This window comes from Lycorma delicatula, chromosome 1, assembly GCF_047948215.1.
Source record: "Lycorma delicatula isolate Av1 chromosome 1, ASM4794821v1, whole genome shotgun sequence".
Classification (NCBI taxonomy): domain Eukaryota; kingdom Metazoa; phylum Arthropoda; class Insecta; order Hemiptera; family Fulgoridae; genus Lycorma; species Lycorma delicatula.
In genome coordinates this window covers 342,818,692-342,835,550 of record NC_134455.1, presented here as the reverse complement: position 1 = coordinate 342,835,550, position 16,859 = coordinate 342,818,692, and the positions used below count along the sequence as shown (strand labels likewise).

General features: G+C 30.2%; 1 protein-coding gene across 1 annotated transcript in view; it reads right to left on the bottom strand.

Moving 5' to 3' along the window:
- The window catches only part of Upf1 (Upf1 RNA helicase), a 98,131-nt gene that overhangs the window by 10,658 nt on the left and 70,614 nt on the right, over positions 1-16,859 (bottom strand). The window contains exons 14-17 of the mRNA XM_075382316.1: positions 16,054-16,287; positions 14,554-14,974; positions 6,797-6,960; positions 1,046-1,216 (exon numbers count right to left, since the gene is read on the bottom strand). Coding sequence (XP_075238431.1) covers positions 1,046-1,216; positions 6,797-6,960; positions 14,554-14,974; positions 16,054-16,287 — 990 coding nt within the window. The remainder of the gene's footprint in view (positions 1-1,045; positions 1,217-6,796; positions 6,961-14,553; positions 14,975-16,053; positions 16,288-16,859) is intronic.

Genomic DNA, 16,859 nt, shown 5'->3' with positions numbered 1-16,859 from the left:
ATTAAACAAACCTTCTAAAGTATACATGAGAAGAGTGGAAACAAATGGATGATTGATACCGTTATTTATCAGGTAAATGCCAAAGGGGGATCTGTGAAACTGCCTACATCATAGACGTGTGTGAGCAGGTAAAGGCATCATGATTGCAAATGAACAAAAAAAATTATCATTAAATCTTTTCTTAAGTATGGCATGAGTAATGTCGTTGATGGAAGTGAGGATCATTTTTTTTTTTGTATATGGGTGATTATGAAGATGAGAAAGAAACAAAATGTCAATCATAATGATGATGAGTCGGGGAGAAGATTCCGATGGCTGTGTCATGAATTTTGCAGGTTTCTAAACGGTTAGAAGCACTGTTCAAAAGCTATTATAGCAAATAGCTAATCCATACTGATTATATAGATTATAATAACTGCAAATTCACAACTGGCTTCACTTGGGTATTTAAATCATTTAAAATTATACTCAAATTGGGAGAATGAGGCTTTAGTGTGTGTATGTATAATTTAAAATTTGGCAAACACTTTTTTCTTTGTTATTAAATGCTAATCATTAGCTCCTGCTAATGAAGGTAGAATTTGTCAAATAATATTTTTTTTTGGCAGTTTTTAAACTATATCTAGATTAATATTAGTTTAAACTCTATTCCCCAAGTTACACTATTACATACCACTGTAGTGGTTGACGTGGCAATTACACTTACCAATATAAATAACTTAATATCTTTTCCATTTTACATGTTTAAACTACCTGCTACCTATTACTTTAAAGCTATTTTTATTCTACTTTACAGCACATCTACTTTTAACTTTATAATCTTTATTATTACGTACTGAAATAAACTTTGTTAACATACCTAGTCCAGTTTTATTAGATTAATATTATTTTTAATTTTAGATACTCCTTGAATCCCCTTGAATTTTAAATTAGCAAGATTTCACTTTACACATTCCAAGAAGTAATTTAATTTTTACTGTCCAGAAGTAGCCAAATACGTTTTTAGACAATATAAAGTAACAAATTAAATTATGTTTTTGAATACCTGAGAAAAGTGAGCAGCAGGGCCCGGATATCTATCACCTTGGTATGTAGAATCCTGAGACAACAGTCCATCCATCTGGGACTGAAACTCACCAACGATGTAACTGTCCTGAGATAACTCAGCCTGGCTCAAACCAGGCTGCGACAAACTTAATCCAGGCTGTGACATACCCTTCAAAAACAAAACAAAACAAAACAAATATGAACAATTTTAAGTCATAAGTTGTTACGAATGGCAGTTGAAAGCAAGTGATCCTTGTAATCACACTAACAGATTATGTAAGGCATTTGCAATAAAAAACTAAAATCTTGAAACATTATACCATAATTTGTACGAGTGTATGGGGGAAAGACTTTTGTATGGTGTATGTTTACAATTATTTACTAACAATATTTTACTCATAGAAGATATTGTATGTGCAATAAAAGAATGCAAACATCATAGTTGATAAGTCTAGGGATTCAGTTTTGGAATTCCATGCTGGGAGCTAATTAGTAACTAATGACAAACTAATAACTGATAAGTTTATTAGAATTTGGACAACTGTTCAAAATTCTTTTGCAAGGAGACATATCAAATGCAAATAAAACACAGGAGGAATTGAGCTACAACAATACTTCTTTAATCTTAGCACTCTATTCTACATACATACTCAAATTTTGTGTATGTAGAATAGAAAATTATATTTCTGAATGAAGGCTCATTTCACCTGTGCTATTCAGCATTTTATATTGCTCTTGCTTTGTCCATCTTTAATAATTCTTCCCAAAAAATAAAATTCTTCCTATTTTTATATTCAGTGGTTCATATTCTTCTTCAGCGAGTTATATATACATATACATGAAACATGTTTACAGTAAATCAGCATTTCTGGATTAAATATTTCAAATATCTGATTGAAACTTCTAAATCAATGATTTTTACGTGCATGGCTGATGATGGCTTTACAAAGACCAATTCATGAGACTATTAAAAGGCTATCATTAGTCTAAAAAAAGAAAAATCAAGAAACAATTACAGAGGTTGAAGGAGGAGGAGGAGGTTGTTTTTTTCTGTTTTATATATATATATATATATATATATATATTAATGTTTATAGCTTCCCATATTTAACAAAAAAAAAAAAAAACAACCCTAAATGTCTGAACATGAGATAGATATAGCTAGTGTTCTTAAGAAAGATTAAATTATAAGGTTTTATTTATCTCAAAATTTTCATTTGTATTCACATCTTAACCAATTAATCCAGCTCACAATGCCGCTACCTAAATTTTCTTCTGCAGAGCCACATTTAAAAACAACAATTTTTTTTTTTTTTTTTAACAATTTTGCTACTATAAATTACTACTACTAATATCTTCCACATAAAAATGTTTAAGAATAAATCAATGATACCAGTAGGCTTTTTCTGTATGAAATCTCTCCCAGCTTAGGCCAGTTTGTCTGACGACTTCCTGACTTCATCATCTTTTTGTTAATGTTTTTTATATATATCCCATTATGTTATCGTATATGCGATAACATACAAAAATTTGCATGGTTAAATTTTCATGCAACTTTTGTTAATTATGGTTTTAAATGCTACTGTAAAAAATTTGTAAATAAAAATCTTCTCTTTTTCATAAATCTTTGCTGAGAAAATATGATATCTCTTACATTCCTACAATAACAATCACTTGAGAAAGCTTTTCTTTAATGAAATGTAAAGTCAAATGCTTATGACAAATTTTTTTTCTTTTTTTTGTCATCAGTCATTTGACTGGTTTGATGCATCTCTCCAAAATTCCCTATCTAGTGCCAGTTGTTTCATTTCAGTACAACTCCCAACATCCTACATCCCTAATTGTTTTATATATTCCGAACATTGCCTGCCTGCACAATTTTTCCCTCCTACCTGTCCCTCCAAATATTAAAGCGATTATTCCAGGATGCCTTAATATGTGGCCTATAAGTAAGTCTCTCTTCTTTTAACTATATTTTTCCAAATGCTTCTTTCTTCATCAATTTGCCGCAACACCTCTTCATTCGTCACTTTATCCACACATTTGATTTTTAACATAGTACCACATTTCAAAAGTTCCTAATCTTTTCTTCTCAGGTGCTCAGATCATCCAAGTTTCACTTCCATATAAAGCTACACTCCAAACATATACTTTCAAAAATGTTTTCCTAACATTTAAATTAATTTTTGATGTAAACAAATTATTATATTTCTGAATGAAGGCTCATTTCATCTGTGCTATTTAGCATTTTATATCTCTCCTGCTTTGTCCATCTTTAGTAATTCTACTTCCCAAATAATAAAATTCTTCAACCTCCTTAATCTTTTCTCTTCCTATTTTTACATTCAGTGGTCCATCCATATTATTTCTACTACATTTCATTACTTTCGTTTGGTCTTGTTTATTTTCATGCGATAGTTCTTGCGTAGGATTTCATTCATGTCGTTCATTGTTTCTTCTAAATCTTTTTTGCTCTAAGCTAGAATTACTTTTCTTCCACTCTCCTCTAAATTCTGTACAGAATTCTAGTTAAGATTTTTGATGCATAAGCAGATAAGATAACTGTCCTGTATTCTTTATATTTATCTACTCCTGCTTTCTTTGGTATCATGACAATAACACTCTTTTTGAAGTCTGACAGAAACTTTCCCTTTTTTGTAAATAATAAACACCAGTTTATTGGTGTTTATTGCTGTATCTATCTATCGCTTCCTCACCTGCACTGAGCAGTAATTCTGCAGGTATCCTGTCTATCCCAGGAGCCTTTCTGCCATTCAAATATATTTAATAATCTATTAAATTCAGATCTCAGTAATGTAACTCCCTTTCCATCTCTTTGACTTGCTCTTCTTCCTCCATAACACCAGTTTCTAATTCACTTTCTCCACATAATTCTTCAATATATTCCACCCACCTACCAGCCTTTTCTTTCAAATTATAAATCAGTGTACCATCTTTATTTAACACATTATTACATTTTAATTTGTGTACCACAAAATTCCTTTATGCTCAGTCTATTTTACCAATGATCATTTCTCTTTCCACTTCTGAACACTTCTTTAATCCACTCTTCTTTTGCTAACTTGCACTTCCTGTTTATAGTATTTCTTAATTACTGATAGTTCCTTTTACCTTCTTCATCATTACCATTCTTATACTTTCTGCATTCATCCATCAGCTGCAATATATTCTCCGATATCCAAGAATATTCTAATGAACCTAAAATGTGAATTTCCATGAAGCCCTTCTTGAGGAGTAAAACAAGAAATTACTGAGAAAATCATGTTATGGTTATAGATAGAAGATAATAAAGATGGATCAGGTCAGACAGTAGTCTGTCATTATTAGTTTGCAAAAATAATGAAACTAGTTTAATGTCAAGCACTTTCAATTATGTAAAATAACTTGTGGAAGAAAGAATAAAAGAAATATTTAAATATCATCCAACATACTATGAAAAATAATTAGACACTACTTTAATAAAAGCAGATTATACCATTATGTGATTTGAATACACAGTTTTTCTACGTCATCCATATGTTGAATTGAACAATTTATTTTGTAAATTACGTAAAAATATTACATATAATAAATCTAATTTGTTTTTTTAAACAGGATCAAAGGCTGAACAATTATATATAAACCAGACTTCTGTCTTCATGGTACCTACAGCAGTCTCAACATCTATATCTCTCTGGTCAGTAGTGTCATATTAGAGGAAGAGGTCCATCATTAGTTTAGCTCCATCAATAGTGTGTCCAACACACTATTATGAAGTTTCTCATGATTGAGGGCAACAAACTGCCTGAAAATTTGCAGATATGATGTCACACATCCAAGTCTATAATTGAGCCTCAAATCTAAAGGAGTGAAGTTTTAGAAAATAAGTCGCAACAGACATTCAAGGACAAGATGTTAAAATTGTTTTAGAAGTGGATGCCTATTCAGTTATCTCAAAGCAGCTTGGATTCTGCGAAATCTGCGCTAGATGGGTTCCATACCCAAATCAGAAAAGGCTCAAAGATTCATGAATTGATTTTGATGAAAACAATTGTTTGTAACAAATAATTTTATCGGATGTGGTATGGGTTCATCACTATACTCCCAACTCGAAATCAGGAGAGTTTAGAGTGCAATAGAAGTGTAGAACTTCAGGGAGACTTGCAACCATTTTTTGGGGCTGGGGGTATTCCTTGTTGATTTTCTCCATTAACATTGCATTGTAGATGTTACTACTGCTAATGTTTGAAATTGAAAGCTGCCTGCAGAAACCAACTTTTTATAAAGAAGGATCCACAAGCTTCTCCATGGAGAAAATATGTAGAACTTCAACAAAACTGCACAGAAAAGCAACATGTTTTGTACTTTTATCAAGTGCATATAAATGTTAAAAACAAAAGACCAGTCTATACTTGAATGACCTAGTGTGTATTGAATATACTAATTCTCCCCCACCCACACCCCCCCCCAAAATTTACACTTTTATTAATCCAAATCGTAGTTTGTCTCTTAACTTTCTTGATCAACTAAACCCAATTAAGTGAAAAAATTAAGTAAAAATTACTGTTAACAAATTTGTAATAATCTACGATTAATATAAAATTTTAACAAACTGCTTTACATTGAACCTTTACACTCCACCTTTTTAAGTTCTTGTAAGTATCTTTTAAATATGCAAACTGTTTTTATAATGGAATCTTAAAAAGATCCGTCTACACCTTCATTGTTTCACACCAAAAGTATATACAGTTACAATGAAATATATCGTAAATCACATTGTATTCAGTCAAAAAGAGAATTAAAGTAAGAATTTTATTATACATGCTTACCTCTTATTTTAGAGCTGCTGTCATTCCAACTCATGGAGAATTATATTACATTTAGCAAATTAGTGGTTAACGATGATGTTTCATTTTATTTATTAATATATTATGGCTTTACAGTGGTGTCAAATCCTTTTAACTATAAATGCAGTAAAACATTTGGCAATGAAGGAAAGAAATATGGTGGTGGAGAATGTACAAGATTGACAGAAGTGGAAACAGGCTGAGGTGAAATTGTTTTAGAAATCCGCTTAAGTAAAATAAGTATAACTTGATATACAATTTTTGGTACATACATATTAGCCCGTCGACCAATAAAATGCAAACTTTAGGGTTATTGTTAATATCACCCAATATAACCATTAAATTATCATTTTTATAACCATTTATATTTATTTATGCTTTAAATATAATTTAGCCAAAAACCTACACTCGCTTTGCTCACTAACCTTGACTAATTTACACAGTAATGTTTTGAGTATTTAAATTTGATTCAGTAATTATCAAAATTATTTATTATGTAAAAAATCAAAACATTACTGTTACTTATTCTTAGTCGAGGTTAACAAGCGAAGCAGACATAGGTTAAGTTTGGGTAATTTGTATCTATAATTATAAGCAATAATCCAAATATTTGTTAATGATCCTGTAATTTTGAAAATAATTCAAAGTTACAGCATCATTATGGTTGCAGTCAGCAGAGCAATACGTAAGTACCCAATTTTTTATATAAAATAAAAATTTAGATTTTTGAAAATAAAATTTTTCACAATTTTTAAAAATTGTGAAATGAAACTTATTACCAATACTATCAAATATTTTATACCACCAGGATTTAACCAGTTATTTCTGATTTCATGGATCAGAAAACTTCATTTCAAAATAAAAAAAAACTAACGCTAACAATTTTATACTACTTTACATACCTGAGACATCCCTTGAGTGATTCCTTGACTGTAAGGTTGTGTAACATCTTGACTATTGGTCTGACTCAAGCCAATTCCTGCTTTGTTCTTGCCAGCCATTGAGTTCATCTTATTCCGCATCCGACTGCTTCCAATGTTACGATTGCCTCTCTGATTTTGCCGTGCTGGAGCATACAAATTTAATCACTTTAGCTTAGTAGAATGGATACCACAAAACATTGAAAAGATAAAACATGAGGTCATATTCATATATTAAACAAATATTTATTCACACTTAATTTGTGCTAGTTAATCATACGTTAACTCAACTTTTATAACATTTGGGACTTTCCAGTCAGGTTTGGACATGAAATATAATACAATTTTTTTTTAAACTCTGTATACACATTAAGAAATCCTTTTAAAGATATTTATTTAATGAGATTTCTATATGTTAAGGTCACACAACACATTAAAAATTTTTTATCTTATTTTCAAAAACTTTTTTATCTTTAAAATTAAACAATACTGATTAAAAAAAAAATTGAATTCCAAATACATATTTATCGAGATATAAAGATTATGAATGAAATATGAAAATAAATTTTGAAGAGCAAATGCAAAGTAAACGAGCTGTATACTATATGTAACTGAGGCTTCAGTAATCTGAACGGTCAGGCAGAGGCTAATGACGAACAGTTTTGTCTAATATGTAATTATTTAATATGTAAAGATTTAAAGTTTCATTTTAATTATTTTGATTTAATTATTTAAATTAAACTATATTAATTAACGTTTAATTAGAGGAATTGTTGTAAAAAATATTTAGAGGTACTATGGTAGATAAAAAGGTTTTTCTTATTTTGTTACTTTTAACATAACTTCTGTCTGTTATTTAACTAATTATAAATATCTGCTCAAGTTTTTATGTATGTCTCAACTGTGCTGAACGTTTGTGATTTTTGATTTCTAGCGATTCATTTTTTATCTAGTAAACATAACAAATACGTATATAAATATGTACATAACTCTACATAATTATTGTTTACTAGATGAAAAACGAATCAAATTTCTATAAATATATACATTGTATTAACTCATTCATACTACTAAAATTTAAACAGCTGTAAAATTTTCTTGTTTAAATAGTGTTTTCCAGAAATAAAATTGTAATATTCAACAATAAAATCTTAAATCAATGAATTTTAAGATAAGATGTCATGCTAAAATAAAAATTTTTTAGAGTAGAATTCAATAAAAATTAATACTTTATGAAGCTGTTGTTTTAAAAGAAATTTAATTTAATGAACTCGGCAATAGTAGAGTGTAAAAAATAAACTAGAAAGAAATGTAAAAAATAAATAGATTAAAAAATTGCAAAATCTAATATCTTATCATAAAACAAGAACGTAAACAAATAACTTTGTCAAAATTACATAACTTTGTCAGCAACATCAAAATCACAGGAATTTGTAAACTTTATTCATGGCTCGTCTTCAATAATTTCTATTCAGGATACTCAAAAAAAAAATGCTTGAGGAATAGTAGAGTACATAAACAGTCATAATTTTTTAATGAAAACAGAATTTTTCAAAAGAAATCTTAATGAGCAGAAGTACCCTCCTATTGGACGATATCGTTCACAATTTACTAATATGTTGTACTTTTATGAAATTCTAATGCAATTTTCATGAGTTTAACTTATCAAGGTTAACAATTAAGTTCACACAAAGATTAATTTCAGTTTCAGCCAATATAAACCGCAATCTTCTTTTTTAATTATTTCAATAGACGTTATGACTGAAAAAAGTCACTAATTTTATCAGTTATTAGTTTTGCTTAGTACCAATGAAAGTAAATAAATTCCTAATCAGTAAATCATATATTAAAAAAAAAATTTTAACTAAAAATAAATTTAAAGAAAAAAGCACTCTCAATTTGGATATTACAAACCAATTGCAAGTATGTAAAACTGTATAAAAAAATAATCCTAAAGATTTATATGTACATTAAGATTTATTTATTTAACAGTATTTAAGATAATATGTAGTACAAAAAGTGGTGTAATTTGTGTTTGCTAAAATGTTTTGGAAATGTTTACTCAGAATCTGTTACGATCATTTTATTAATAAAGTATTCAGTGGGCATAATTATTTAGGATCGAGCGTCCACCATGTGCGGCTGGATATATCCCAAAGAAGTAGGAGAAACTTGCCCACTACCACCTGACTAGATCACATCTATAGTTGTAACTCAGGACCTAGTCCCACCACAGGTGGCCCCTTGACAGTCAACCATGAAAAATTATTTAAGGAAACTCCAAGAGATGAACCAAACAACACCAGAGTTCAGAGAAGGCAGAACTTGGATATGGTGCCACTTAGAAGATAACATGTGATCAGAAGCATTGGCACACCCTAACATCGCATACATGAACAATAAACAATCTAATAATTCCATGCACAATGTAAACTCACTCATGTAGGCTGGTAAATTAAAAATAATAACCGATCTAATGGATCAACACAAAATTCTCACCATGGATATCTAGAAAATAAACACTGACGAGGACACCATGGAATCTCAAGGATAGAGGCTGTACTAACGTGATGAAAAGTCCCACAGTTTGGAACAGGTTTTTGGTCAGTCTCAAAATAATAAACTTTGCACAAGAATTCAAGTCACAATCCCCACTCAACCCCAACACTCACCCCAAAAGCATTTAATAAAATCTACGCCATAATAAACGCCCATACCACTAATAATAAAAACATCTCCAAAATTTCATAAAAAAAACAATAACAAAATCACATTGAGCAACTAATCAGAGACTTCAACACTCAACTATGCAGAGAAAGAAGATACTGCAACATCACTGGAAAATGGCCAACCAGAGAGAAAACAAATGAAAGCTAGCAGACTCATTGATCTCTACAGAAACCACAACCTAATCTCAAAATTGACATATTTTAAGAGAAAACCTGAAAAACTTAAAACTGGAAAACCCAGGTTTACACTAAGGTAACTCAGTTTACACTAAAGGAGAATGGCAACTAGATCGTGTCTTCATGGACAAACACCACGACAAAGAGATCTACAACATAAAATTCCTCCAAGGAGTAAACACAGCCTCAGATCACTACATAGTCAGAATTAAATGAAATTCACTCCTCAAAGGAAGCAAGAAAACAAAGCCCCTCTAAAAGAAAAAGAGACCCTGTCCATCCAACTAATCAAGAATTAAAATTACTAAAAAGCATCTGGAAAAATAGCAATCATGGATAAACTTAAAGATCCAGTAAACAACCTTAAACAAACTGCAGCAGAAGAATTGGCCCCAATAAAGCCCTATAAAAAGCTTCAATGGTGGAACTGTGAATGCAACAAAATAGTGGATAAGATATCAAGCATGGCTACTACACAAATACCAAAAATCAGAAATATCCTTCCAAAATCTAATAAAATAAAGAAAAGAAACCTCCAGAAACATAAGGAAAATAAAAAGACATCATAAAAACATACATCAATAGAGGAATTCAACAAAACACAGTCTAGAGAGAACCACAAAAACCTTAAAAAAAACAACTCCAAAAATATGAACCTGAAACCCCACTAATGAAGTATGAAAACCATAATGGCCCTTAACAAAAAAGACCATGCGGAAATCCTAGCTAAATATTTTACAAACTCCTAAAGTGAAAAGAACTAATAGAACTCCTAAACTTTGACATCAGCACCCCAATAACACAGAAAACATCAAACCATCCACCATAAAAGAAGTTTACAAAGCACAGGGTAAGATGAATTACAAAGGAGCAGGAAATCAGACCTTTGAGATCTGGAAACAAGCAAAAAGACCAGAAAAAAATCACTCCTCATCAACACTTGTCAACATCTGGATCAAAGAATAACTACCAGAACAATTGACGGCAACCTTCATCCACCACTACACAAAAAAGAAAAAAAACAGACCCAACAACTACAGGATAATCTCATTCCTAGACACAACATACAATATTTTTTCAAGAATCATCCTCAACAGGATCGGTTTACAACTCAAGAAAGAACTAGAGAATACCAGGGAGGTTTCAGATCCCAGAGGAGCTGTCCAGACCAGATCATGAGTCAAGCTAATAATGGATTACAACAGCAAAAGACGTGGAGACATAGTGATAATGTTTGAAAACTTCAAGAAAGCATATGACTGCATCCGCAGAGAATCCCTACTAAAAATTCTATGATACCTTGAACTACATACCAAATTAATAAACATAATAAAACTGAAAAAACACTAAGTCGAAGGTAAAATTCAGAGGTAAGCTCTCAAAATCATTTGCTGATTGTTTTAAAATTAATCACTACGTTTTTATTTTTTGCTGTATGTAGAAGACAATAGTTGTTTTTAAAGATTTTTTACTATATCTGGGTAGGGTATTTTATTTCCTGGCCATAGAATAGATTACAGTCTTTCCACATCCACCTTACAGCTATTTTTTTCTTCCCAAAATTGGAAGTTATTAAAAACTTGGTACTTCGCCACACTGGAAAACATCCAAAACGTAGTGGGAGGATCTGAACACAATACCCATGAGAAAGTCATGAATACCTATGAAGAATAGCAAAGGCACTGAGAGCATATGTATTCTCGAAGAAACGTTCATTCAAGGGGATATCATTGCTTTGTGAATCGTTCGTTAAGTATTTATATGCAATAATTCTTATTACTTTCTGGACAGTAATTCATTAGACATCTATAATGTCTTAAGATTATTTAATTAGATTACTGTTAATTATTTATAATTGTTACATCTAACTAAACAATTATGCTATTGACATTAAAACAGAAACTCAAAAAAATTAATAACAAACATTATACAAATTTGAATTTCAGAAACTTATTCGTTTAACCTGTAATATGGTTATACACCTTTTCTTTACAAGTTTCAGTAAATTTCAAAATTATGTGACTCTTTATATTGTGAATTTACAATTTACAATTTGTTGGCATAATCACATGTTGCCATGTGATTATGCCAACAAAACCTTTCTTAAATCATTCATTTATTTATTACATGTAAAATACAGCTACTTTAAAAAATATTCATTCAGTAGAGAAACTAAAATTTTAATCAGAAATTTTTATTTATAGTAACTGAGGAACTCTTTTCTACCACAGTACTCATAAACAATACCAAACTACAGATGTACTTAACTTCATCCAGTCCAGTAATTTCTGAAAGTTTATTTGAGTTGAAATATAACTTCAGTATTTTCTGAATTAGTTCTTTGCAAATTGTGCTCACCAATATTGCAGCCCTAAGCATACAGGCTTGTATTCTGTTAATGATTTCTCGGGTATGAATCCTGTGTTTCAATCCCGGTCAGGCACGACATTAAAAGCAGTAACTAAACTATTTTCTAAATTGAAGGGGCAAAGATTTGACACAGATTCAAATGAAATCGCAAGTGGTGCTGAGACCTCACTAAGACCTCAGGATGCATTCCATTCATACTAAAGCTGCTAGGATCAGTGCTTGAGTTCCCAAAGTTACTACTTTGAAGTGACTGTGATAAATTGGATCCTGGTATAATAAGATTGAATATAGTGTTGTATTTCAGTAAAATTTGGTTAGCACCTCAAATTATTTTTATTGCTTCAAATTAAAAAAAAATTTGCAAGAAAAAAAATTAAAAATTCTAATAGATATGTTAGTTTGGTAGTAAAATCTAGTTACATTAATTAGGATACTGGTATCTAATAATAGTGTTCTATATTATTTACCAAAAGGGTATTAATTAATTGTGTAAAAAAGTAACTTTATACCATGGCTAATTTTTAAAAATTATATATACTCTACATAATAGAATTTTTTTTTTTGTTTTACAGTTCCCAAAGATTTTTCATCAGTGTGGCTTTTGCTCTACTGGATATTTTAATAATTAAATTACTTTTTTCTCATAAAAAAGGATGGTGTACACAAGTTTGTTTGTTTGTTTGTCATATGTGATCACATTTTTCTTTCAGCTGCTATTGACGCAGAGGAGACCAATGGTGGTGCACCAGGCGCTTGCACATGGCAACTCTCTCCTGCTAGAAGCAATCCGTTGTAAATTAATTTACAGATTATTTAATGCAATTTCTAAGCTTTGCTTAGAAATAAATAAATATTATTTATAATTTATATTTGTATTTTTATTTATTTATTAATTTTATTAATTATAGAAAGGGATTATTAGTTACTAGCAGTAAAAAAAAAAAGATTCTTTATTTAGCAGGAAGAGTAGTTTGCGCACATCTGGCCGACAGTACATCACATGGTCCGCACTGTGCCAATAGCAGCAACAGCTAGACTGGCAACTAACACAACCTCACACAAGACCAAACAAAGAAGATGGCGTTCCCAAGCCAACTCCCTGTTACTAAAACAGCTAGTGTTAAACATATCATTACTCTCCATAAAAAAGGATGGTACATAGTTTATTTGTTGTGTGCTCACATTTTTATTTTAGCCACTATGGGTGCAGAGCTTACAAACAACTCAACTAACTCTCTTCTACTAGAAGGAATTTGTTGTCAATTAATTTACAGTTATTTAATTTAATTTCTAAGCGTAGATTATTTTTATTTATTATATTTTATTTGTATTTCTATTTACTTATTGTTTATTAGCTTTATTTATTTAATTATGTTAATAAGGGAAAGGGATTATTAGTTAATATTTAACAGTAAAAAAAAAAGGATTCTTTATTTAACAGGAGAGAGTCGGTGCACATCTGGCCGTGCATTACACAGTCTGCTCTGCACCAATAGCAGAAGCTGGACTGGCCAACTAACAACAACCTAACACACAAAAGACTGAACGAAGAGGGTGGGTGTTCCCAAGCCAACTCTCTATTATCAACGTGACTAGCATTAAACATTATACTTCTATTGAAAACTATAAATTCTATATCTCTTCACTCCTTAAGCCCATTTTAAATATAAAAACATAATGTTCAAAAAAATATTCTCTGCACATTACTATTTATTTTGTTAATTTTATTTATTTATTTTATTTTATTATTAAGTATTCCTGTAAAATACTTAATAATTTTATCACAAACATGAGGATATTACTAAGGTTTATTCTTCCTTTCATTTTTTTAATTCCAAACCTGAAAGTATACAATCTTAAACAATATTTTAATTTACCATTCTTCACGTTAAACAAATAAAACCAGATATTAGTTGTCCAACATTACATGCGAATATTTTATGTTTTACACTATTATATTTTGTATTTGTAATTTACACTACACTTGAGAAAAAAATTATTAACTAATTATAAAAATTTTCTTAAATAATGAATAAAACCCCTTTTCTAACACATTATGAAACCATTGATAAATTTTCATTTTTTTCCTATTTCTAGTTTTTTGTCATTTCATGATTTTGATTTTACTCTTCAAATTGGCAGATAACCCTCTGGTAGTACCCTAAGTATGGTAGTTAGGTTCAGTAGAGAATTTGATTTTATTTAAGTTCTTTTTGCTTTTGTTGTCAATTTACAAAATATTTTCTCAGTTATATTCTGGAATAATGTGAAAAGCATAATATTATTGTTGTTAATAAACAGTTAAGAAATGATAAAAATTAAGGCAAAGAAAATCATGGAACCCTTAATTTGCTAAAGATTCAAGTGATATTATTATCTGTTTGAAATTAGATCAACGTAAGCATGATAGTTTCCATAAACTCCTACAAAATTAATACCACTTCAGTAATCTGAATTGCTTACCTTGTAGGGCTTGTTGATGCTGGTTATAGAACCTTGGAGGTATATGTGCCATGTTCATAAACATACCCACTGGTACAGCCATGTTTGAAAGAGCAGCCTGAGCTCTCTCTTGCGAGATGTAACTGATCGGGTCATGAGTCCTTCCAAACATATCAAGCGTAGCACCAGTTCCTGCAGATCTTGGGAAATAATGAGGTGGAGCATTATTGTTACCAGTTCTATCATATATTGAACCAGGTACCATTGCTTCACGAGCATCATAAACAGTCGTTGACATAAAATGTGTTCCTGGATTAGCTGTGTTAACAATTTGTTTCGGTTTAGAGAACTGTATCATAGATTCCTTTAGATTATTTAAAGGCCCTTCTACTAAAACTTTCTGTTCCTTATAAAAGTTCAGTAAATGATTCCACAAAGGTTGCTATAAAAAAAAAGAAGCAAATTAAAAATATAATATTTACTAATAGGATATAACAAGGTCTACAATTGAGCTGGTTTATTTCATTCATAATGGATGAATTCATGAGTATTTCTTACACAAATACAAACTTTACTCTTTTTATTATTTAATATGTTATATATTTCCTCTGCCATTAATATGAAAATCAGTATCGTTATGAAGACAAGTTTTTATATTTTATTTATAAGAATATATGAATCACACTAATTTGAGAAAGTATTCAGGTCTACAATATAGTGTCTGTAAATTTGTTTTCAAAAATCAGCTTTCTGGAAGAAGACAAGAAAGACATTCTTTACCATTCAAAATTTCTGATATTTCTATATCCTATAGCAGGTTTTTGATAATGGTAACTATGAAAACATTAGTAAAATCTGTAACCATTTTGTTGTAATTCTTATTCCAAGTAAAATCAAATTCAACATATTTATTTTCAAATATTCATCTAAGTTTGACAGGGTAAATTTTTCTGAGTCAAGGCATTTTGTGTCAGGTTTGATATATCTTTCTGTCATGTCATTTGACTGGTTGATGCACTTCACCATTAATTTAAATGAAATCAAAATTTAATTACTTTAAATCTATCATATAAAAATGTCATGAAAAAGTACAGACAGATGTTACTTTTTAAAATAATAAATATCTATACAGACAAAACAAGATGTTTAGTTTTCAAACAATCTTGAGACCTACCTTCAAGCAAAAGAAAATTGTATAAGAACAAGATCAACAGAAGACATTTTACTAACAGAAAGTGTTTTCAAAGATGAAATCAAATGAAAAATTCAGCTTATCAAGGCAAAAGAACTTTCACCTTTGTAGAAAGGTTTTCTACAATTAAAAAAATAATTAGTCTGATTTTTTCTTTTTATTTTATTTCTTGAAATGTTGCAACTAATAATACAGCCACAGTAATTTAATAACATTTGACCATAGTAAAATGCTGAGTTCTACTAGTTTTATTACAATTTAAATTAATGTGGACTGAAGCAATAAAAGTTTTAAAGATAATAAAACTATCAAATACATAATTCACTTACCTTAGATAAAACTTTTGGATTTCCAACAATGATAATTCCATACTTTGCTCTAGTTAATGCTACATTAAGACGTCGTGGATCATTTAAGAATCCTATCCCTTGGTGCTCATTGGATCTTACACATGACATTATAATTAGATCTTTTTCTCGACCTTGAAAAGCATCAACACTGGCAACTTCAATCTCTTGATACAATTTAGAATGTAGTGCACCTTGATACTGCATGTACTGAACCTTTTAATCACAAAAAAAGAACAAGAAAAGTAATGTTATTTGTATTCTCAATTACAGGCATATGTCAAATTACAACACCTCTCCTCTATTTTTTATGCAAAATAAATATTGTACTAAACAGTCATGTAAGCTATTAATACATTAAAACGAGAATTTTTTGTTAAATCATGATCTGACAGTAATCTGTAGGCCCAAAACAATGACAATAAGCTAACTTATTCATAACATTACACATTAACCTAACATTTTCAATCAATGATTTCTATAACTTTTATCTGCATACCTCCAGTGAACATTTTTAATTCCCTAAATCCCTATCTAGCTTCTCTTCTAGAGGTTCATCCATCGGGGTCCTCCCAGCATCATCAGAACACGCTCCTCCCTTCTGGACAGCCGACATGTTCCACTGGGGGATTACCCTTTAAAAACTATTCAGATGATTTTTGAAGAATAAACTTTTAAAATTCACATCATCAAAATGACATTATTTTCATTTACTTGGATTCAATAAAAAATGTTATTCTAGTACATTTGACAGCATGTGAATTGGAGTACAGTTTGCAGTTAGCAAA